The 24615-nt window shown below is 33.9% G+C and overlaps 1 protein-coding gene across 5 annotated transcripts in view; it reads right to left on the bottom strand.

The window, feature by feature from the left end:
* Nucleotides 1–24615, bottom strand: part of MAP2K4 (mitogen-activated protein kinase kinase 4) — a 125939-nt gene that overhangs the window by 81860 nt on the left and 19464 nt on the right. For 2 of the 5 annotated variants that reach the window (XM_079135309.1, XM_079135310.1), the window contains one exon: nt 12238–12340. The exons of 2 other annotated variants lie outside the window; for them this stretch is intronic. In XM_079135309.1, the coding sequence (XP_078991435.1) occupies nt 12238–12340 (103 nt within the window). Of the gene's footprint in view, nt 1–12237; nt 12341–24615 lie in introns of those variants that run through there. One more of the 5 variants, XM_079135312.1, reaches the window with a different exon arrangement.

Raw genomic sequence — 24615 nt, forward strand, 5'->3', positions numbered from 1 at the left:
ACCTCCCAAGTAGCTGAGACTACAGGATCGAGCCACCACACCCAGCTCATAAATATTCTTTCTAAAGCACAATAAAGAGAATTTGCCTCCACATGTCATCTAGGGAAATCCAACTGCTTAGCAGTGGTCTATACTTGATGTGATACAGCAGACACTCTAGAATTAATCTTCAAAAGATATTCAAAATACTTCTTAAAGATTTTACTTTACATTTCTAATACCATGAAAACAAATGGGCAGAAAATTTGTTACAATAGGCATAAGAGTCAAATTCAATAAAACCTTGTGTAAATATGTTTATCATCAAGTATCAAGAATGCTAAAACACACAGGTCCTTTGAGAACAAGGACAGAAAACCACAATTACTGTTCAGTAAGAATAAACAAACTATTCAAGTAACTTTGTCACTGTTCTGGCTTTTCTAAAAAAAATTGAAGTACCACTTACATATAGTGAAATTCCAAACTCATAAGCGTAACAGTTCAATGACTGAGTTCTGACAAAGGCATGTACCCTTATCAACATAAGATGTAACACTCTACCACCACAGAAAGTTCCCTTGTGCCATCCTTGTCAATCTCCCCAAGGCCAAGTATTGATTGTTCTGATTTCAATCACCAAAAATCAATTTTGCCTGTTCTGAAATTTCACACAGACAGAACTAAACAGTGGGTTCCCTTTTGTGTGTGGCTGTTGCTTCTCAGCATTTTTGGAGATGCACCAATATGGCTGCGAACATAGGTGTATTGTCCATTTTATTAGTGAAGAGTAATTTATTGAATAATATGCCACAGTTATCCATTATGAACATTTGGGTTCTTTCTAGTTTGGGGCTCTTATGAATATCTGCATAGGAGTTTTTTAGAAGACATTTTTAACTTGTATAAATAACAAGTGGAACTGCTAAATCAAGGGGTAGGCTAAGATATTGTACAGTCTTTTAATTTTAGCCATTTTGGGGAAAATGTAGAACTAACTTATTTTGCCAACATTGTTAAGCATGTTTTTCATGTACTTATTATCCATTCCTACACCTTCTTTGTAAAGTGTCTATTCAAGTCTTTAATCCAGTTTTGAAATTTGAACTTGCAGTAGTTCATTCCATACGCAAAAGTCCTTTGTCAGGTATATGTGCTCAATATCTTCTCTCCTTATATGACTTGCACATATATGTTTTCTTTGAAATTTTTGATAAGCAGTAAGATTTTGTTCTGGTAAAAATCCTGTCAAGTAACTGTATATGTGTTTGTCTACTGGACTTTCTATTCTATTTCACTGACCTATTTCTCTATTCCTTATCCTTCCATAAAGCCTTAATTACTACAGTCTTACAGTAAACAATGAAATCAACTTATTCTTTTACAATTCTTTTGGGTGTGTTTGTGATGTTGAGGATTAACTGCAAGGCTGCTTACCACTGCGCTACATTCCCAGTCCCTTTTATTATCAGAGAATCTTGCTAAGTTGCTAAGGTTATCCTTAACCTTATTATTTGTGATCCTTGCCTAGGTCTGCTGAAAAAATTTGACTATTCTATGTCCTTTGCTTTTTCATATAAATTACAGAATCAAAATATCAAATTACATGTATTTTTTAAAAGTGTGCTAAAATTTCATTGAATCAATTAAGTCAAAGTGATAAGAACAGACATACTAGTAATGTTAACTTCCAATACATGAAAATGGCATCTTTTTTTGTTGTTTTCTGGAATCAAATCCAGGGCCATCCACATGTTAGGCAAGCACTCTACCTAAGTTATACTTCCAGATCCAGAATGTACAATATTGACCCATTATTCAAGTCTTTAATTTCTCTCAGAAATGTGTTACAGTTTTCAGTACATAAATCTTAAGGCATTTTTCTTAAATGTATCCCTATTTCAAGCTTTTTCAGGATAATACGTTTATTTCAAAACTTTGCTTTCCATGAGTTTGTTTTTTTTTAAACTAATAAACCTTTTTTTAAGATTTGATTTTGGTATGATCTTCAGATATCCTGTAATCTTGCTAAGGCCACTGAATAAGTCTGGTAATTTTGGTAGACTAAGAGTTCTTATATGTGCAATCATATCACCTGTTCAAAAACATACTGGCTTGAATCTTTCATTCCAATCTTTAGGACTTTTAATTCTTTTACTTGCTTTACTACACTGGCTAGGAACTTTAGTAAAATGAAAAAAGAATTGATAAGTATAAACTTTCTTGCCTTGCTATCAATCATGGAAAAGGCATCAAATCTTTCATCACTAATATGATATTAACTGTAGATTTTTATCATAGATGCACATTAACAGATTGAGAAAGTACATCCTTCTAGTCCTAGTTTAATCAGAAATTTTTATTGGTGAATACTGAGTGTTATCCAATATTTTTTGTGTCTACTAAAATGTTTACAAGTTTTTTCTCTCTATATTAAGAAATATATTAATGAATTACACTGATCATTTTCAAATGCCCAATTAAAATGAATTCTATTTGGTTGTAATGTGTTATACTTTCTATACACTGCTGAGGATTTTCAAGTGTATGTTCATTAAGCATAGTGGTCTACAGTTTTCCTGTTTTATATAATGTCCTCGTATTGTTTCAATATCAGGATTATGTTGATTTTATAAAAACAAGTTGGGAAATGTTCCCTACCACAATTTTTGAAAAGTTTTGTAGATTAGACTTTTTTTTCTTTTTCTTTTTTTCAGTGCCAGGGATGGAAGCCAGGCTTTCATGTATACTTAGCAAGCACCTTTTACCCAAGCCATTTATTTCTTCTTTTAATATTTGATAAAGTTCACCAGGAAAACCTCATAGTCCCCACATTTCCTTTGTGGGAATGATTTTAATTATAAATTCAATTGTTTTACAGATGTATAGATTTAAATTTTTCATGAGTCAGGTTTAAGTATATCAATAACTTTGACTAATACAGGTTGCCTAATTTATTGGCACAAAGTTGTTCATTTGATTTCCATAATATGCTCTTGCGTTTGTAAGATCTGTAGTGATATGCCCTCTTTCATTTCTGACAATGATAATTTAGATTTCCTCTTTTCTTTGCTATGTCTTGTTAGAGGTATATCACTTTTATTGACCTTTCCAAGAAACAACTTTTGAAATGGTACATATTCTCTATTCTTCATCCATTCTCTATTTCATTGATTTCGATTCTTACCTTTGTTTTCTTCCACTTACTCATGTTTTTAATTCATTCTTCTTTTCTTTGCTCCTTAAAGTTATTTATTACTCTTTTAATGATACTCTGTTCAATGTTGTACATGGCCTAGGCATTTAAATATTTAGCAACAACATCACATTCTTTTTCTCATTCATTCAGAACTGTAATCATTTCCTCAACTGGGCTTAATTTATGTCCTCTCCATTAAAAACGTAATTCCTGGATTAAGAAATATTTGTGTTTGGGCATATAACTCAGTGACAGAGCACCTGACTAGCAAGCACAAGGCCCTGGGTTCAATCCTCAGAACCAAAACAAAACAAATGTGTGTGTGTGTGTGTGTGTGTGTGTGTGTGTGTATTATCGGTTATAAAACAGTATAATTCCTTTAATCAACAACTTAATTTTAAAAGTCCACTTAATGAAGAGTTTTCTAGATAAATATGCATTTAGTCTTCCCTTGCTTCTGAAACGGATTTTCATGGGATTCAAACGTACAATGTAAAAGAGAAAAGGAGATAAGACAACACTAGAGAAGAAACAGCAACAAATATTTACAAAAGCAAAAGAAATGAACAAGTAGTAATTAAATCAGCAAGGCAGAGAAAGCTGAAGCTAAAACCTGCCCATAACAAAGGATATCCCCAAAAGTAAATTACAAAAACTACAAAGTATAAGAAGCATCAATGAGGATGGGAGTAAGAGCTCAATTTAATGACATTTAAAAGTCTATGTAAGAAGCAATTAGATCCTTAGATGGCCTCAACCAGGGGATGGTCCCTCTTTTGCCTCAGTAAGTGACCCAAGGTTGTTAATTCTGGAGAAACTGTACTGAAAAGACACCAGAATATTATGATTTGGTTATGAGGTCTCACCCAAAAAGTTTGTGTCAGGCCATGCAGGAATGTTCAGAGCTGAAATGATTTAGATTATGTGAGCTATAAAATCATCAGTGTATTCATTTGATAGATCAATAATTTGCATGGACTACTAGGTGGAACCACAGACAGGCAGGTATGGCTGGTGGAAGTAGGTCACTGGGGGTATGCCCATGGATGTATATTTTGTCCCTGGCTCCAGGCTCTCTCTCTCTCTGCCTGTTGGGTGCCATGAGCTGAGCAGCATTCCTCCATCACACCCTTCCACCGTGATGTTTTGCCTCATCTCAGGCTTAGAGCAACAAAGTCAGTATACCATGGACTGAACCTCTGAAACCTTGAACCGAAACATAATTTTCCTCCTCTAAGTTGTTTTTCTCAGATATTTTAGTCACAGCAATGACCAAACAGGCACAGGGAAGAAATATAATAAGGTGGATTGTATTAAAACTTACATAAAGGAAATATACCTCACCTTCTTTGCCTAGCAGGAGTCCCAGAATTGTAGCTGTAAGATACATACACACTAGGTTCAGTAACCTAGCCCAATCCCTATCCAACTCTTACGTACCCTTAAACACAAACAAGACAAAAAGAGAAAGATTAGTCCAAGAGAAAAAGGGAAAAGACCCTCCAGATGCTAACACTTGGGAGTCCTCCAAAGGAAAAACTCAGGTGCTTTTCTTTCACTTCATTGTAAAGTTCCATCAGTCAAATTTCAAAGCTTCCAATCAACTTCTTGTTGTCTTATTGTGTGTGTGTATGAAAGACAGAGAGAGAGAGAAAAACACACCAATGAACAGCCAAAGAAAAGAACAAAAAGAGAGAGAACACATATAAAGTAAAAGGGGAAACAAGTTAAAAAAAAAAAAAAAAAGAATTAAAACTAAGAGATCCAAACCCTGAAGTGAAATTCCAGCAGGAAGGTTCATACAAAAGAGAAAAATAAATTGATTTTCCTACTATGAAAGAATGTCACTTCTAAATGGAAAGAGTTCAGTAAGAGTAAGGTGCAGGAAAGAAGAAAAGGAGGAAGAGAATGGAAAAGTATTCCAGAAATAACATCCAGTACCTCAGCTATAAAAATCAAGTTAGAGAATTATATTCCTGAATTTTAAGGAGTAAGGGCTCACAGAATCAGTTCAACCACTCTTATTACCTCTGCCACCTTGTTGAGAATTACTTCCCCAATAAATAGCTGATTTATGAAAGTGTACCACAACTATCCAGGAAGCTAAAGTACAATATGGAGTTGAGGACAAGACTGGGCACCACTAAACTATAACTTTCAAAAATACAATAATACAAGCTTTAAAATATTATTCACAAAGCAGTATTATTATCTACAGCCAAAAGGTGGAAACAACTCAAATGTCCAACAAAAGATGAATAGCTAAACAAAATGTTACGCATATTTACAAAAAATATTTATTCTTTAAAAAGGAGGGAAATCCTGATACATAGCACATGAATGAACCTTGAAGACATTGTGTTGAATGAAATAAGCCAAGCAGAAAAGAACTAATACTGCTATGATTCCAATTATATGAGAATAGAAAGTTCAGTGGTCCATTTTCAGGACATAGTATTTAGCCTTAATTGCAATGTAAGATCCAATTGTAGCCATTTTAACTACAGTCTCTTCCTTTACTTGCCCCAATTTTAAAATTAGCTCATCTCAGACTGTAATCCCAAATTCCTCCTATCAGAGCAAGGCACAGCACTGCGTTAGGGATAAAAGCAGGTGGAATGTCCGCCCAGATGTGCTTGCTAGCCAGATAGCACACCATTCTGGTAGAAGTGTGCCTTACCCACCCACTTCCAAGAATGCTTGATTTCTTGTAGCACCTCAGTATTTCTAACAGTTAAGTAACTGAGTAGTCAAATTCATGGAAATAAAAAGTAGAATGATGGTTAGCAGGTTCCAGTGAAAAAAGACAAAAGATTATATAAATTAGAGTTTCAGTCTAATATGGAAAAGTTCTGGAAATGAATAATGGTGATGGGATGCACAATGTTGAAGTACTTAATGTCACTGAACTACAGCCTTAAAAATGGTTAACAATAAAAATATGTTATATGTATTTTATCACAACAAGAAAGGAGGGGAAAAGGTTTCTAGCATTAAGGCCAACAAGCCTTCCTTCCCAAAAGAACACTCCACAGGTTCAATAAATCTGGGTTTTAAAACATCAACCTACAAATATTTCTATCATTACTGCTACTTTGTGTTTAAGTGCCCCACCTCAGAAACATAGAAATTCCACAGTGTCACAATTGTTTCAAAAAACTTGAGAGATGAAAAAAAATTTCAAGTTTATATACACTAGTTGTGTTTTTATACTTAGAAATTTACCAGAGATGTCCTGAGGACTATTTGGGAAAATAAAAGTAGACAAGGTTACAAAGTCCTCTCCTGGCTCAGAGTCACAGCAATTCTTCCATAGTTCTTCCCTGAGACTTTATATGAAGAAAAGTACTACAAAAATAAATTTCATATTCTCTCTCTCTCTCTCTCTCTCTCTCTCTCATCCCCCTCTCACCTTCCCTAATTGACTATATAAAGTAGGGACTATTCCTACTCTAATTTAGTTATTAACCTGAGATCAGAGTTACGTGACAGCCAAGATAACAGAGATAGTGACAATGCTGGGACACAAACAAGGACGCTAACATTTTTAAAGTTTTCACAATTTAAACAACAGTGTCTAGACAATTCATAATTACTACTCTACCTTTTAAGATAAAGTTTTACCAGGCAGTTTATCATGGAATTTAGAATACTAGTGATTAACTTGGGACTTTAAAACTACACCTAGACGTTCTATAGCACAGCTTGAGTCTTTGTTCAAATGTAATAAATATGAGATTCTAATAATCCTCTTGCTCTCAACAGACAGCCCCTTAAACTTAAAACATGTGGTTCCAAAACACTTAAACCCCAAAATGTATCTGTACTCATCATTATTTATTTCCACTGTTAACTTTTAAACTAGTGTTTCTTCTTAACAATTCTGATATGTCATGAAGATAAAAGGGCTATTCATTCAGAATAACAATAATACTAAGTACATTTTAAAGGATTTAGTACACTGACAGCATTCCACCATTATTCATCATGATAAAAATAGAATTTAACAGAAGATTTATTTCTGTGTGTCAAATTTATATACTGAACATGATTTTAGCATAAGTCTGCCACATTTATAACATCATCCCTGGGTTTCAGAAAAGATTTATAATACTAATACAATCAAATATGGTAGAAATTTAAAAGGTAGCCATACTTTTTTTCCTTTGATCTTCCTTTGTACTCCTTGGTTATACATCTTGACCTTTCATTTTAAGAGCCAAAAGATAAAATATTAACATCTATTAATTCAAGGTAGTGGATACAAGAGTCTCTTTTAAAATACTAATTTTCTATGTTAGAAATATTTATAATTTTAACCAATGATGATTAAAATAAAAATTTTTAGCTGGGCTTGGTGGTACAGGCCTGTAATCCCAGTGCTCAGGAGGCTGAGGCAGGAGAATCACAAGTTAAGAGGCCAGCGTCAGCAACTTAGCAAGGCCCTGAGCAACTTAGTGAGACCCTGTCTCAAAAAATTACTAAGGTCTTGGGGGAAAGCTCAGTGGTAAAGTACTCCTGGGTGTAATCACCAGTTACCCCCCCACCCCCGCCGAAAAAATAAGTCTAGTTAGGTTATCCTCTTACCCTCCAAGAACTCAAATGAAAACAATTTTAAAAAGGAAGAAAAGAAAAAAAATAAAATAAAGAAATTAAGAGACTTAAACAAATTTATAAAAGTCTGAAAACTGATAAAACTATAGACAAAGAAAAACTAACTCCTAGAGAAGAAGCTCTAGAAGACTAAACAACCAACTGTATATAGTTAGTAGAGAATCTTGTTTACGAAAACATTAAAGAAACAACAACAACAAAAACTAATGACGGTGTGGGATGTGGCTCAGTGATAGAGTGCTTACCAAGTACACATGAGGTTCTGAGTTCAATCAAAGGTAGGAATAAAAGAAATGAATTAATAAGGTAATCTGTTATCTGATATTAAAGAATAATTTATTCTACTAGATGTAATAATAGTACTATGGTTATGTTTTCTAAAAGGAGTCCTTGTAGAAGAAATAATATCTGAGGTTCAGGTAAAACTAAAGGGGATGCAAGAATAGATTAAAAACAACATTGGTCACACCATTAACTACTAAAGCTGTTAATGCTAATTGATAAATATTAGGAGATTCCTATGACTCTAGCTTTAGATATGATTACAATTTTCCATAACGAACAGTTTTAAAGAGTAACAGAGAAAACTACAATCCATTATACTTGGTGGAAGGTGAGCATGAAAGCAAATATGAAAGACAAATCATAATCCCAATTTGCTGAGGCCATCTATGAGCCCGTGTAAACTGAGCTATGTTCCAGCCATTAGGCAGGGAATCTGTCTTGGGATCTCCCAGGCAGAAACCCCCTGGTGGGAGAATGCCCACTTCATGCTGGTACCATGACCTGCTTATAGCTCAAATTCAAATACAGCCTCTGGAAGATGGATGTGGCCTGCCAAACGCCAATCAATCTGTTTATTGCAATACTCCTGCCACACTGAGAAACAAGGACCAAAATAAAACTCCTCCACTGAAACCTTATCCCTGCCTTTGATGTACTTCACCTTAAATAAAGAATTGAGGAGCTCTGCTTTTTAATCTAATCTTTGGCTTTGTCTTATTTCTTACTGATTATTTCAGACCTTTTTTTTCCCCCCAGGTGGCTCATACCTCCTGAATAGGAACCTGCTCTGGCCACCCCGTCATACCAATTGAACTTTTTCTTTGGTGGTGGTACTAGGGATTGAACCCAGGGCCTCATACATACAAGGCAAGTGCGCTACCCCTGAGCTACATCCCCAGCTGACCCAAATGAACTCTAAATCAGAGAGGATCCAAAGTTAAAAGAAATGAAGGCTTAGAATCTAAGGAGTTTATTAAAATTATTTCTAAAGAAAGGTCTAGTCTATGCCACATTTTTCTCTTCACCTTCCCTCCAAAGTGAAAAGGGAGCACATTTCTAAAGAAAACAAACGTGGGCTGGGGAGATAGCTCAGTTGGTAGAGTGCTCGCCTCGCAAGCACAAGGCCCTGGGTTCGATTCCCAGCACCGCAAAAAAAGAAAACAAACGTGTGGGGAAACAACTGGTCTTACTTAAATCTGGTATTTTGATTTTGAATATTCCAGTTCTAACAGCCATTTCTCAACTATTCACAGAAAAGTCAAGTCAAGTCTACCAAGTGAAGATGTATAATCAGAGCTTCCAATCAACAAATAAGCAAGACTTACAAGGCATAGGGGTACATGAAGATGCAAGAAAACCAAACCCTTAAGGAAACAGATACAGAAAATAATGTTAAAATTCCTTATTTTGCATCCATAAATTAATAAGATACTAAGAAAAAGCTACAATCAATCCCTGGAATTTAAGAGATTGACAGAAGAGAATATTCCATACAGAGGTCAAAAAATAAAAGACATCTCCCAGGATACAGAACAAGAAAACAAAGAGATAGAAAAATATAAAAGAAAAAAAAAAAAAAAAAAAAACCACAAGGAATTCAGGCAGCCCAACATTCAAGTCAAGTTTCAGGAAGAGATCATAGGAAAAACAAAGGAATATATCAAAAGGAAATCAACAAAAATTTTCTAAGAAACACAGATACATAAATCATTAAAAAGTGTTCATCTGATACACAGGTGACCCATACCTAAGCATATCCTCTTATAATTTTAGAATACCAGTTATAAAGAAACAATGCTAAAAGCACCAATGAGAGATAGAAATAGGTCATCTGTAACTAACATTACTACAATTAAGTACAGCTACATGATTCCCAAAACTTATATTGTACTTACACTCAGCAGAATGCCATTCTCTATTCTTTCCAGCTATCCTTTCCTGTCTTTCAAAATTTCATTCAAATCTTGCTCCTCTATGAAAACTTTTCACCATGTAACTTATTTAAAGTGATCTTACCCCCCTTACACCTTTCATTTGACATTCAATCTGCATTTCGTTATGCCTTAATTCTTGAATTGCTATAACCTCTTGCATTTTCACTTAAACTGTTGGTTTTCAGACACTAAGGATGCCGTCTTCATTTTTTTTTTTTTTTTTTTTTTTTTTTTAATTTGAATCTTTCCTTGCAAAGGATCCTGCACCCAGAAGAAATCAATGCTAAGTGGATATGAAATTGTTCCTGGACACAGCTTAACATCATTAGTTCTTTCTTTTTCCTAAAGTCATGAACAAGTTTACATTTAGCTCCATAACAAAAAGTTCACAGAAACTCTAAGGGGAAAAAATACATAAATAAGCAAGCGATATCTTACTTCAATGCTCCTACAAACTGCAAGTTAGGATTTCGATTTGTGAAGAACTGTTTTACAGCAATCAAAAAGAAGAAGAAAAGGACACCTTATGGAAGGTGCTGGGAAAGTGGCATCTCCTATGTATATACCTCCTATGTAATAAAATAATTATAATTGACCAGTATCAATGCTAGTATTCACCTACTCCTGATCCAGATCCATAGACCTATGTAATAATACAATTCCAACATCAAAAAGAAGAAAAGGACACCTTATGGAAGGTGCTGGGAAAGTGGCATCTCCTATGTATGTACCTCCTATGTAATAAAGTAATTATAATTGACCAGTATCAATGCTAGTATTCACCTACTCCTGATCCAGATCCATAGACCTATGTAATAATACAATTCCAACAAAGTCTAGGTCTAAATTTTTACATACCAGCATCAAGTTCTAAAGATTCTGTCATAATGTAAAAATACCTATTACCATGTCCTCCCAGATTTTTAATGTTTTTGCTGATAAAAGATGGAAAACCAGGATTATTATAAATATAAGAAATATAGGATTATTATAAAGCACTAGTTTAGATAAATAAAACCCAATCAACTCTATTTTTAGAAAAGAACATTTTTTCATCCTATGTTTACTTGCTTAAAAACAAACTAAAAGGAGATTCTGTCCACAAATTCTCCATAAATCCAGAAACGTCATAGGGAACAGTACAAATATGTAAATGTCTCCCTAATTCTAAATCCAAATCAGGTTGTCTCTCTCCTGTTCAAAGGACTTAAAAAGAGAGAGAAAGATTTATTAAGTGGTACTTCAAGTACGTGGTTTAGTTAGTAACTAAGGAGAGAGAAAATGGACTATATTTAAGAATTAGTTCTGTACTAGCTTTAACTAGAAATTCTAGGAAATGAAGAAGGAGGTTCTTTTAAAAGCACTTCCTTACTACTGGAGCTCTTAATAAATAAAAAATACTATGTTTCCTTACTCAATATAGATCCCCATCTGATGTTACAAAGAAGGTAAGAAGACTGGGGCTTTAGCTGAGCTCCGAAAGAAATCTAATTATGAAAACTAGCCTAAAAAAATTGATAGTATTCTTAGTCAAATAATTTGTTACATGCAGCTTGCATTTAATCAATCCTCTATTTTAAGACTACAGGTGGAAGCATGAGTATATACAAACACATATACATCCCTCCCTTCTAGACACTGCTATTCTAAATATAGTTCTGAAGGTAAATTAACTGATAGGTTTCTAATATTTTCAGTGAGACGTTACAATATTGTTTCCTTTTTTAATTAAAAATATTCAGTGAATAAACTGCTAAAAAATCACTGACATCTATATAAGTATACAGTTCTTTTAATGTGCTATGACATGGAAAATCTTAGAGGAATTTGGCTTATTAAGAATGGGAATCTATTTTATCACCAGCTGAGTGGTAGGATTTACACAGAGGACAAATTTCTTAAAATATATATTGTCATTTAACTGGAAATCCAAAAGGAAAAAGATAAATAATATTCTCAGAGAGTTTAGTAAGGAGTATTAAAAAGCTACAAATGAATCTAGATCTTTGGCTCTTTTTTCCCCAAGTAAACTTAAAAAAGGAAAATTGTGTTTACCAACTTAAGACAACAGAATCAAAAACTTTATATATAAGTTGAAAGAGTAACATTTCAAATGGTCCATTAATATAATGGAAATATCAACCCCTCAGCTTGGAAAAATTCATAAAATCCAATAAGTTTAAAACCTTAAGTTGAGCTCTTTATTTGATTACCGAGAATACTCACATGTGTGGGTTTTGGACTCCTGTAGTATTGGGATTCAGAGTAAACCTTGCTGTGGATTTGACAGGTGGATTTGCAAAATTCAACTTCAGTGCTTTGCGTTTACCTAAGAAATAACAAATAAAAAGTGAAAGTTTCAAGTACCATAAAACAGGTACTATTTGAGGGTATAAGAAACTTATACTAAAAAGGCAGAAATACTTGCTTTAAAAAATAATCAATGCAGGATAATAAGACTGAAAGGCAACAAAGAATTTCTCAAAATTAAGAAAAAGCAAATAAAATTATCTAAAGGTATTACTAAACACAAATCACTCACTATGCTACAAGTATCAGAAAATGATGCTCAGTGCTTCAAGTTTACATTGTTCAGAGGTGTTAACACTTTTGCAAAGGAAAATAATAGTTGCTGTAAGAATCATTTATTTCAGCAGAAAAACTAAAATATTACCACCTCTCAGTGTTATAATTTAATACCTTCAGTTTAATAAAAATCATTTTCCCTTAAGTTTAATATAAACAACTAAGTGAAGAATATTAAGAACTCTGCAACCAAAATGAGCTAAAAAGATCACGGTATAGTCATCTTTAAGTTAATAACACAAGTATTCCAAATACTTATTTTCTTAAAGCAGTTATTTGGGGTTGGAAGGGGGTAGATATCAATATTTTTTATTGCACAAGTAAAACACATCTACTATAGAAAAGCCAGAAAATAAATATATTTAAAAAATTATAAATACCCAGCTATACATTATATAGGGTCTTTCAAAATTTTTTTATTTATTTATTTTTTGGTAGTACTGGGGACTGAACCCACAGGTGCAACTGCCACGGAGTTACATTCCTAGCCCTTTTTATTTTTTTTAATTTTGAGACATGCCTAGTTTGTTCTAGAACTTTACAATCCTCTTGCCTCAACCTCCTGAATAGCTGGTATTACAGGCATGTACCATCGCACCTACATCTGGTTTCTTAAAAAATTCATATACGTTTATCAATCCAATTATCCCAAAATAATCACTTTATTTCAAAATAATTTACTTTCTATTGCAGACTTTTTTTCTACGCATAGATACAGTTGTATTTTCCCCTGCAATTTAAATCAGATCACATTGTTTTTAACATATTTTACTCATAACACATTCTTTCTGTATCAAATAAATATTACCAAAACGTTTCTTTAGGATTTATAAGGCTACTTTTTAACAGGATTTTTTTTAAAGTACTTGCAGTAAATCTGGGTTTCTTTTTCTTTTTTTAAATCTGGGTTTCATGTTCATATCAAGGATGCTTTTGTCTGCACTCACTCTCTACAGTTTATTACATATACACCTACTTATTTTTTTAAAAAATCTTCAAAATTCAAACATTTCCCACTTCAGTAGATTTACCAAAGGGTTCAAATTATAGCATAAGATTTGAAAGCTGGAGTGAGCTGCACTAATTAGAGGGAACTGCAAGGGTGAGAGCACAGTGCTCACTGCAATGGCTCATACATAAGCCATCAAGGATGGGCCTTTCTACAGGAAAGCCCTCCAAAGACCACCACATACATCCATTTTCAGAAATAAGAAGAGTACAGCATAAATTTTCTACATAATTTGTCCTTTCAGGTATGAAATACTTATTTTAAAATCATTTTTGTCTGACAGCAAGTAGAGGAGGGCATTGTTGACCAGCAAGCACAAGGCCCTTGGTTCAATCCTCAGCTCTTAAAAAAAAAAAAAATCAGGTACTCAATGAAAAATGGCAGATTTCATTGTAATTAAAACAAAACAAACAAACAAAAAAACACCAAACTCAAAGTCAGGTACCCACCTGTAATCCCAACACTCAGAATGCTGAGGTGGGAGGATCATTTGAGCTCAGCAGTTTGAGAACAGCCTAAACAACACAAGACCCCCATCTCAAAAAAGATTAATAAATGAAATAATATACATATGTATACATGTGTGTATAGACATCATACAAATCAAGAAACAGAAAATTAGACAAGGATATGAACATAAACTGGAAAAAAGTATATGAAAAGGCACAATTATCAAAACATTACAACTTTTGCTCATGTTAAGATTGGCAAGTCTAAAGGTCTTCAGTTATAGACATGGTTATAAATATGAATATACATGTGGACCAACATGACTAGATAAAAGAATTGGTAATATAATAAACTGCTGGTAGAAAAAATAAATAGAACTTTCTGGTAAGAGCTCAGCCATATACAAAAAAAAAAAAAATTCTTTCAATGAATATGCCCCTTATTTCTTGAAAATTTCTTTGTAATACTTAGGACTATTTTCAGGCCTTAAACCCTAGTAGAATTTCCTGTACAGGATTCTGAAATCGCTTCAGACTGATGGCTGCTTCCTTCCATTTTCTCCCTTCTTGAATGGGAATATCTGTGTTACTCAATAGCTGTCCCACTACTGTATTTTGGAAGTAGATAACTTCTATCCTAGTTTCTAGGTCCACAACTGGGGGAAGATGCTTGTATCAGAAGGAATAATACTCTGAGTTTCCCTCTTACCTGAGGTATAGTTCTGATGATGAGATATGGAACTTCTTTACTAATGATATTTAGGTGAGTTTTAGACTGATACTGTAAAGAGGTAAAACTTTGGGGATATTGGGGTCATGTGAACATATTTTGCACATGGGATGCATGTGACTATTTATGTTCTAAATGGCGGCTCCCAAAGATACCATACCTAATCCCTGGAAACTATAAATATTACCTTATATGGCTAAGTGCAGAAAAGTTAAAAAAAAAAAAAAAAAAAAAAACTTTGCTATCATAAATCTGAATGACTCAAACCCAACAATTCCCCAAATCAAAAGCTATTGCCACCTTTCATGTGGAATGTGTTTGAAATTATGTAGTATATCATTCATGATCTCCATGTGGAGAAAAACTGATAAAACACTAAGATGAAATGCAGGGCAAAGAGAGAACAAAGAACCACTGAACACATCCAAAGAAAAACACCAAAATCAGTCTTTTCTTTGAAAGCCCAATTTGGGGATATAGTAGGTAACTTGTGCAGACAAAGGCAAATAATAAAATTAACATATTTTATTATTCAAACTGTTTTTAGAAAATAAGTATACTTAAATCAGAGAGAGAATGAACTCTTTTTTAGCACTGAACATGCATTTAAACAAAAAACGAATTAGGAATTTTAAAGGCCATTTACTTCATAAACAGAAGTAACACATTAACAGAATGTGGCTTAACTTACATAAATTTTTTTTTAACTTACATAAATTTAAACATACTCCTTTTCAGAAACATATGTAATTGTCTTGAAAACATCCAAATACATATTCCAATCACTAACAAAACATGCTAAGTAATTTTAAAAGTTCAAAGTCCCTCCAAGTAAAGAATCAGAATTAAAATCAGTGCCAACAGGTACAGATCAAGCTACACTGCCTGTTCTACACTGCCTGTTCTATGCATGCACCCCAACTCTCCATATGATGATTAGTTTAAGATGAACACATATGGTAGAGTCTTGAGGGAAAGGAAGGCTCCAGTCAGCTGAAGGTAAGAATGTGAGATTCAGGGATGGTAGAAAGAGGTACCTTTTACAATACATAAGGCTTTTTCAGGTTATCTACAAAATTGTGTGTGTGTGTGTGTGTGTGTGTGTGTGTGTGTGTGTGTTTTAACCATCTTCCCTTCTCCCATTCACTTCCTCTACTAGAACCTCTATCACTCTGGTCTTTTGTTTTATTTCTCCTCTTTCTCAAGGGCCCCAAAAGAGCAAACTCAATCAAATCTTGCCACCATGTATGTATTCAAGTTGTCGATGGTGGTTGCTTTGATGCTGGGGGTTGAACCCAAAGCCTACCACTGAGTTACATCTGCAGCCCAGTATTCAGATATTTCTAATCACAAAAAGTTCAAACATGGGACATATCCATTTATTTATTTATTTTTTTCCCAAAGCCTGAAACAACTTTCACTGGGAGAAAAGGAAGGAAGTGACTCTATCAATAGTATTTGGAAAGTTTCAAACGGCAGAAGAGATTAAAATGTTTGTATGACACAGTTTAAAATAACTGATCAAAAAGATTATAATTTGTCACAATAACCCTTTGGGAGGACTAACCAGTCAACAGAAATAAACGTCCTCCTCTTAAATACAGCAGAGAGAAAATAGGCATGATCAAACATCCTATATTAGTTACATGAAAGGGGTTTCCTGTGAAAGAAGATTCTTTGTAGACCTAAAACCTAAGATCAGTGCCTGATATAGAAAATGCTCACAAATAGTTATTGATCTGGGAATAAATCTGACATACACAGCCTAAGATAACTTCACTCCAGCTGGTTAAATAACTAAAGATAATGTAAATGTATTTCAAATTCTATTTCTGTTGTTTTGCAACGAAGAATCTGACTAATAAGGAAAACAAGGTCTGCCTTGATCACCTTTCCCAAGCACTGCTCCACCTGTTGGGTAACAATGACTAACTTTTTTCTCCTCATACATTATAGGAAATTGAGAACATTTGTTCAACACTGGGGTGGGGGGATAAAAATTAGAATTACACCTGACCCTGAGGTGGGCCTGGGTTGTACAGCAGCTCCAGGTCCCACTCTGCCACTTCCAGGGACTGAGGGCAGCAATCTTCTGGCATTACCTTTAAAATTCTGGTGTCTAAGTTCTCCCTTAAAAGAACTAGCTTTTCACATCATCTCTGTACAATGTCCTCTCAAAGTCCTCATGGAAAAGCACTGCTAAACATGGGATCATCGAGTATATTAAGAACCATGATTCTGAAAATCAGGGACTTGATAAACTACTTGATAAAGCCTAGGAATATCCTTTGCTCAAATTCTGAGCAACTCACAGACTATTGAAATTGGAAGGCTTATCTCTAAAATTTATTTAGCTTTAAATAAGAAGACAAACAACTCTTATAATTTCCTCTACTAACTTCTCAATCAATACTACCCTTAACATCACTTTTCACAATCAACAAAGATGACCCTATACTTTGGCTCAATGCTGGCCAAAGACCCCAAAGTTAGCAATTGAGAGTCAACCATTCATATATGGCATCTATGGAAATTTCTGCAATCTAGGTTACCAAAAGCATCTTTTATTCACCTTTTACAGATGAAGGAAATGGTATCATTTTCTCATTATTCATTAATAACTGGTATTATTTATAGTTTCCAAAAATCAAGTCTGTTGTCAGAGATTCTATGTTTACAATGGGTCTACCCAGTCAATCTCTTTCACACTCAATAGTCTATTCAGAATTTCACATAGTAAATAATTTTCTGTTCTGAATTTTTTTGGCTTTATCTTTGAATTCTACAAATCACCTGTAACATAAAAGGTACCTAGAAGAAAACCATACAACTTTATATTCAACTTCAGATGTGAATAAAGTAATAAAACTCAACTTACTTTCATTCCCATTTCTCCCCTAAATTACTACAGTGATGAAGAATCTAACATTTCTAGCTTTTGCTACATGCTAAATGATCAGCATTAAAATACCAGTAAACATAAAAATAGATATTTCTTTGGTCTAGAAATCTACACATCTATAAAGCTGGGATAAAAATAGTCCTTTACTTCTTGACAGCATATTGTGACAAGGCTTAATACATCTTCAACATGCAATGGTTGGCAAATAGTAGGAATGAGAAAGTGGTTAACTACTGTGATATTAGTTGCATTAAAACCTAAGTGAAAAATTACTAAACTCTCCAGAGCAGAAAACTTGGGGGGGCGGGGGGGGGGGGAAGCATGCCTAATAGTTTTTAAGCCAACAAAACCTTAGCAGCGAGAAAGGAATTACACTTGCTTTGCAGATTTGTTTAAACTACTATCCCATGAAAATCCCTATTCCTATCCAAACCCAGTATCCCAAAGGTACTCATTTAGAAACTAGAAAAAGCAATACAGTACAGTAGAACCAGTCTGCCTAGTTTGGAAACTCTATTTACTAACTATGTAGTTACAAACTACATAGTCCTTGGGGAAAATGACCTCACCTCTCGGCTTTGATTCCAAACCTGCCAAATGGAATTAAAATTCTCTTCCTCACAGAGGCATTGTAAGATGTAACGGTGTTGCTCTGCGTGTCAGTTACATAGTCACTCATTTTCCCCAGGTTTATTATCAATTAGGATATTAATATATTAATAACATTATCAATTATGTGTAGGTATATATGATGGCAAACTCCTGAACTAAAGTGTCATTATATCACTAACAGCTATGCTTCCTAAATATTAAATATTTCCTTTTCTGGCAAGCTTGATCCTCAGAGGCTCCACTGCCAAGGAAAGAACCAAAATAATTCACCCTCAGTATTCTCAACCTCTGGCAGGTGATTCAGAGTCCTTTCCTTCAGTAAAAAAACATTTCATAATCTGGAATATCAGGGATTCTGTTATTCCTCTTGCAGTTCTCAAAAAGGTACTCCTTTTGATAGACAAGTCTTAACATTAACAGTTCCTGGCAGATTCTTATGGTCTCTAGACAAAAGTGAAAGCAGCATTCAACTTGTAAACTACTATGCAGTCCTTGTTTGGTTACCAGAAATCTTCAGAAAGTGTTTAAAGGCTTAAAAACCCCAAACTCCCTCCCAAGTTGTTCACCCAAAAAAGAAAAACAAACAAAAAACCAAAAAAACGAATTCAAACTCATTTTCAGTCACAGTAAAAATAGGGATTTTCATAAAATGAAGTTCATAATACACCCTAAAAATTCTTTCAAATCTATTAATAGAAATACATTCTTCATTTTCTGATTTAGCTAATCATCAATAATCAGACACTGATTATGTGTGCCCCCATGATCACCAGTTATTTTATTTCAACTATGCACAGTACCATTATGAGATTCTACAGGTTGACACACCTACCTGTATCAATTAATTAATATCAATAACAGCATTTCTATCTGATTCTGAAATGACTCCTTTGTATATCAACAAGCAAATACATAATTCTTAAATTGTAAATCCCTCTGGCCAAGCCCTGAATAGTCTAACCCCCTAAAAAATACTCAGGTTGAGGCTAATCCAGGAATGCCCTACTGTGGTTATCAAAATAGAAAAAAATGTTAAGGACTAGAGATGCCTGTCCACAATAGCAGTACAACTGCTCAAACAGATTCTATTTAGCAGACTCTTTCTTTTGGATCTCTACAATCCCGTTCTCCTGTGAGGTCTCCAGATTCGTTAAAGGGCAAAACAAATACAGGTTTGTCTCAGCTACAGAGTCCAAACTGAAAGGGTTGTGAGGATTATTACTTACAAATGAAAAAGTAATTAACAAAAATACAAATAAACCATTAACATGAAAAATCATCAAATTTTTCTAGTTTGACAAAAAATTAAAATACAAATGTTGCCTTTAATAACACATATAAATAGAAAGAATCCTAATATCAAAGTCAACAAAGGTATCTACAATCAATTAGTCTGTAACTTATCACAGGTACACTTTTATTTGTGGTATTTGATTAATGCCTACCTTCCTGACCATACCTTTGTCATCTGCCAGAGGGCAGAAATTCTATTTTTTTCAAACATGCCTCAGGGCCTAGAATTATGCCAGATACATAAATCTTTAACATTTACTCAGTAAACAAATGAACAAAGACAAAAGAATGAACATATTACTACTATGAGTATAAACTGGTCCAATTTCTAAAAAGCAATATCTAATAAACATCTCAAAATATCTTTATGACTAACCAATAATTCAGTTTCTATGAATTTATTCTCAGGAGCCAGAACAGTGGTGCACTACTGAAATCCCAGGAGGTTGAGGTAGGAGGGCTCAATCTCAAGATCAGCCTCAGCAACTTGATGAGAACTTGTTTCAAACTAAAATTAAAAAGGTTGGGATGTAGCTAATGCTGAGTTCACTCCCCAATACTTCAAAAAAAAAAAAAAAAAAGTGATCCTAAGGAAGCAAAAAAGTTCCCCAAATCAGTGATATCTACGCTATATTACTTTAAAAATTATGGTATATCCATAACTAGAATACTACAGTTACTAAGGGAACGATGATTAAAAACAGCACTAGAAAACATTAATATGTAACAAGAACTTTTTAAACTAGGCAGTAAATAATTGGGTTAATAAATTATATTTTTAGGAAAACATGTTCAGGTATGGTAATTTATCTATGCACCCATGAGTCATTCTCCAAAATGTCACTTGTGATTAATTCAAGGTGCTAGAATTATAAGAAAGTTAGATTTTCTTTTTAAAATTTTTTGTTTTTCAACAAAAAAGAAATCAGTTTTTTGTTCTTATTAAAATCACCTTGCCACTTATTGCAGACATTTCTAAAAGGGGACACCCTGTTCTCTAAACTCAATTTAGGCCTAGAAAACAGGATTTTTTAAAAATGGCCTAAAAATAAACATAGGCAGTTTTATATACTTGCTGAAGCAATTTAGACACTTCCACATTCCTTTCATCTTTTAATACTTCATAAATTATTTGTTATTTTTGAAGCATATATGCCACCTAAATTTCACAGTATCTTAATCACTAATAAAATAGGAAACCTTATTCAACACGACCCTAACTCCATGCACCAATGATTCTACAAGCAGACTCCATGGAAATCAAAGAGTTGGAATTCCACAGTTACACAATCAGAAGTTCCAAATGGATATATAAAAGGTGACAGCTGTTACTATTAACATATTTCCACCTTAAATTTAGGGGAAAGGAGAAAGAATATGTTAGTTCTTTTCATCCTTAATTTATTCCAGCTCATTTAAAGAGTTATTATTTCCCTTCATCTTTCATAAGTCTCAATTAGAAAGGCCTAATCTGCTGCACACATGCATTAATTCCACTCAAAGAAGCACTATTGCTATACATGGTACTGAGAGTTTTAGCCAGGAAGAAGGAAGGAATATTTACAGCTTAACAAGTGTCAGTAAAGGTGCATAGTTCTTTAGATGCTCAGACCACATTAAATCCATGTAATGCCTAAAATTCTGCCTCGTCTATAGGACAATTTGTTTATAAGCCTCAAATTTTTTATCATATCAACAGAAGCCACATGAAGTCAAGTGAGCACAAACCCTACCTTGAGCATCCCCTATAAAATTTTCTCTGTAGAACTGCCAACAGTGGTCTCTTCCTCTGTAATGCACCAGCCATTGTGGTACATCATGGTGACCTCTGCCTCTCAGACTCAACATTCTCATTAAGCTCCCATGAGCATCCCAAAGTTTTAAGTAATAAATTAGGTTCCTAGAAAATCATCCACGTAACTGACTCTTATTTTGTGGTAGCCATCTTTCTAGTGGAACAAGAAACATAACATTCATGCAAACTTAGGAAAGCTATATCAAGATAAGTCCCAAGGCTTGTTCTGATTTCCATCCCCTGAGCCTACAGAGCCCTCACTGTGGAAACAGAAATAGTCTCAGAAGAATGGCTTCCTTAAACTCTAGTAAGGAACCCACGTGTTCACTGGTCTTAGGTTCACATTTATTTTTCCTGTCTGGTAACACCCACAACACCTTATATTTCTACACTTTTTTTTTTTTTTAATTCTCCACCACCCATAAATGAAATGAGGACCTTAACCACATTTTCTAATTATACTATCACTAGTTTCTCAATCCAAACTGTTGAACCTTTTTTATATGTGTCATGATGTGAGGAAAAGATTTGTTTGACATAATGAAGAAAAAACACCAACCTGAAGCTCTACTGAGTGGTCCCAGGATTACAGAGATTTATATTGGAGATTTATATTTCAACTGACAGGTAAAGTATTCACAGCAACACACAAACTATCCAAAAAGCAAATAAGACTTCTCCTCCTTGGAAGTTTACCTAAAATAATATTAACCATAAAAGAAAGCCAGATTTTTGCCAAAGGTAAATTTGATCCATATTCCCTTATCTGCCCAAATACGAATAAGGATTCACTCCAATCATAAGTAATTAACTATTCTGGACTTCAGTTCTGTAAGAACTACTTTAACAAGCAGATTAGGATAAAGAAAACTATAAGATACAATTTCATAGTCTAAGTACCATTTGCTCAAGGAAACAAAGCACAGTCAAATTTAAATGAAAATCCAACTATGTTATTATCAAGGCAAATAAGACAGGTGGAAAATGAATAGCTTCTATACAAAGCTAGTATTGTATATGCATAAACAGTAACTACAGCACTATTATACTCCTCTACCCCAACTGAATAGCTTCTTTTGACCCTCATTAAATACCTCCCAATTTCAAAAACATTAAGATGTGAATAAGACTTTTGCTTCTTAGTGGATATAATTAAGAACTGTTGATCATAAATGTATTCTATAAATAGAGGGTTTTTTAAGGTTAGACTAAATTAAGACTAATCAAGAGTGAATGGCTCTCAAGAGAATATGTGGCATCCTATCTACTTCAAGTGTACGTAGTACTGCAGAATATCCTGACTGAAATGTTCTAATTTGTTATTTACAATTGTCCATTCTTGTGATCCAAGACAGAAAATCAAAGGATCAAATCAGTTTTAGAACATCATGAGGGAAAAACCTTAATAATTTAAACTTGGATGCTGGATAAGAATAGTGAAAAAGGAGAATCAGTTAGTTAATGCTGAAGGGGGAATGTCCCGTTGGACAAAACGTACTGGATGCTAAAACAAGTAACTGCTAGTTGGAACACAAGAAGTTCATCAGGTTTTCTGTTTGTTTTTGTTGTTGTTGTTTTGTTCTGCTTTAACATATGTTGGATGAGCACTCTTGACTTCCGTCCTCACGGAAATGCCTTTTGATTCTTATTCCCAAGTACTGGAAAGGTATTTGAAGGACCTGAGCATTCTAAGCATTGAATTTAAATTTAAAAAGCTAGGTTCTATTTGGGATTGGCAGATAGATTCTTCATTTGGAATAAATCAGTCTTGCATATTCACTATGCTTCAACTTCACCAGAGAATGGCATACTTAATGCAGCTTTTGATTAACTTCAGAGCTTAAGAGATTTTTTTTAATTGGGTAGGAAAAAAATCCTTTGATTGATGAGATCAATTCATGTTTCAGGTTACAAAGGACAGATGTCCAGTTTTTATTCTCTCATAACACAGAAAGCCCCAATAGATTTTTGTGCATAATGTGTGCACATAGACACACACTTTCATAACCTTCAGTGCTGTCACAGTTATGTCAGAGTCAATCAATGCTTAATTCTAGAATTTGCTTTCAATGCTATGTCCCAGACATAAACTGTTTTTTGGCTAGATATAGTGACCATTTGCAGAGCCCATATTGTTAAGATATAAGAGTTATCTAACTTTAATGAAATAATTTAGACAAAATTAACTGGCCAAATCATCAAGTAGGAAGGTTGATGAGGAATTTATTATTTAAGGATCACACTGGTAACACATAACTCTAATGATCAATCTTAACAAGAGCTACAATAAAGTAATATTCTCTCTGATGTGATACAATAGGAAGTACACAGTTATCCCTTGTGAAGTGTTCTTGCCTGAAAGTTAAATCTCTGATTAAGTTTCTCTAGTTATCAGTTAATGGGAAATGCAGCCATACAGAAACATGTTAAATACCATGAAAGGATGTATGAAATACTACAAAATGTGATTTTTTTTTCCAACAAATGACAAGAAAAACAAGAGAAGAGAGAACTACCAAAGATTTGAAGAACTTAAAAGATATTAACCAAACAAAAGTGTTCCTAGACCTTGTTGAAATTTTGACTTGAACAAATTAACTGTAGAGCTGGGAGTGTGGTACAATGGTAGAGCACTCACCTAGCATGTATGAGGCCCTGGGTTAGATCCTCAGCACCATGTAAAAATAAAATAAAGGTATTATGTCCACCTACCACAAAAACAAAATATTTGGAAAAAAAATTAACTGTAAATAAGGTAATAAAGCTTTTGGGGTAATGTGAACATTGGGTTGCTATAACTTTGTCTTGTTATTTAATGCTATGATAATAGAATTGGAGGCTAAGTATTTAAGGGTCCTTATCATTTGTAAGATGTGACTGACATTTAGGTGGATGGAAATAATAATAATCAGAATTTACTTTAAAATATTTCAGTAGATGGCATGGGGTGCAACTCAGTGGTAAAGCATGTGCTTATTAACACGTGCAAGGTTCTGGGTTCAATCCTCAGCAGCCCCCTCAATATTTAATTTAAAAAATACTTCAGTATACATTGGTGGAGGGAGGAGAAACAAAATAACATTGGTCATGCACTGATAACTGTTGATACTATGTAATAGGTACATAGGGGGATATCACTATATCATGTTTTGTGTATGTCTGAAAAATTCTATATTCTTTATTCTATCCTGCCAAAAAGGAAGTTGGCATAGGAGGCAAATATCCTTT

This window comes from Sciurus vulgaris (genome assembly GCF_902686455.1).
Source record: "Sciurus vulgaris genome assembly, chromosome: 3".
NCBI lineage: Eukaryota > Metazoa > Chordata > Mammalia > Rodentia > Sciuridae > Sciurus > Sciurus vulgaris.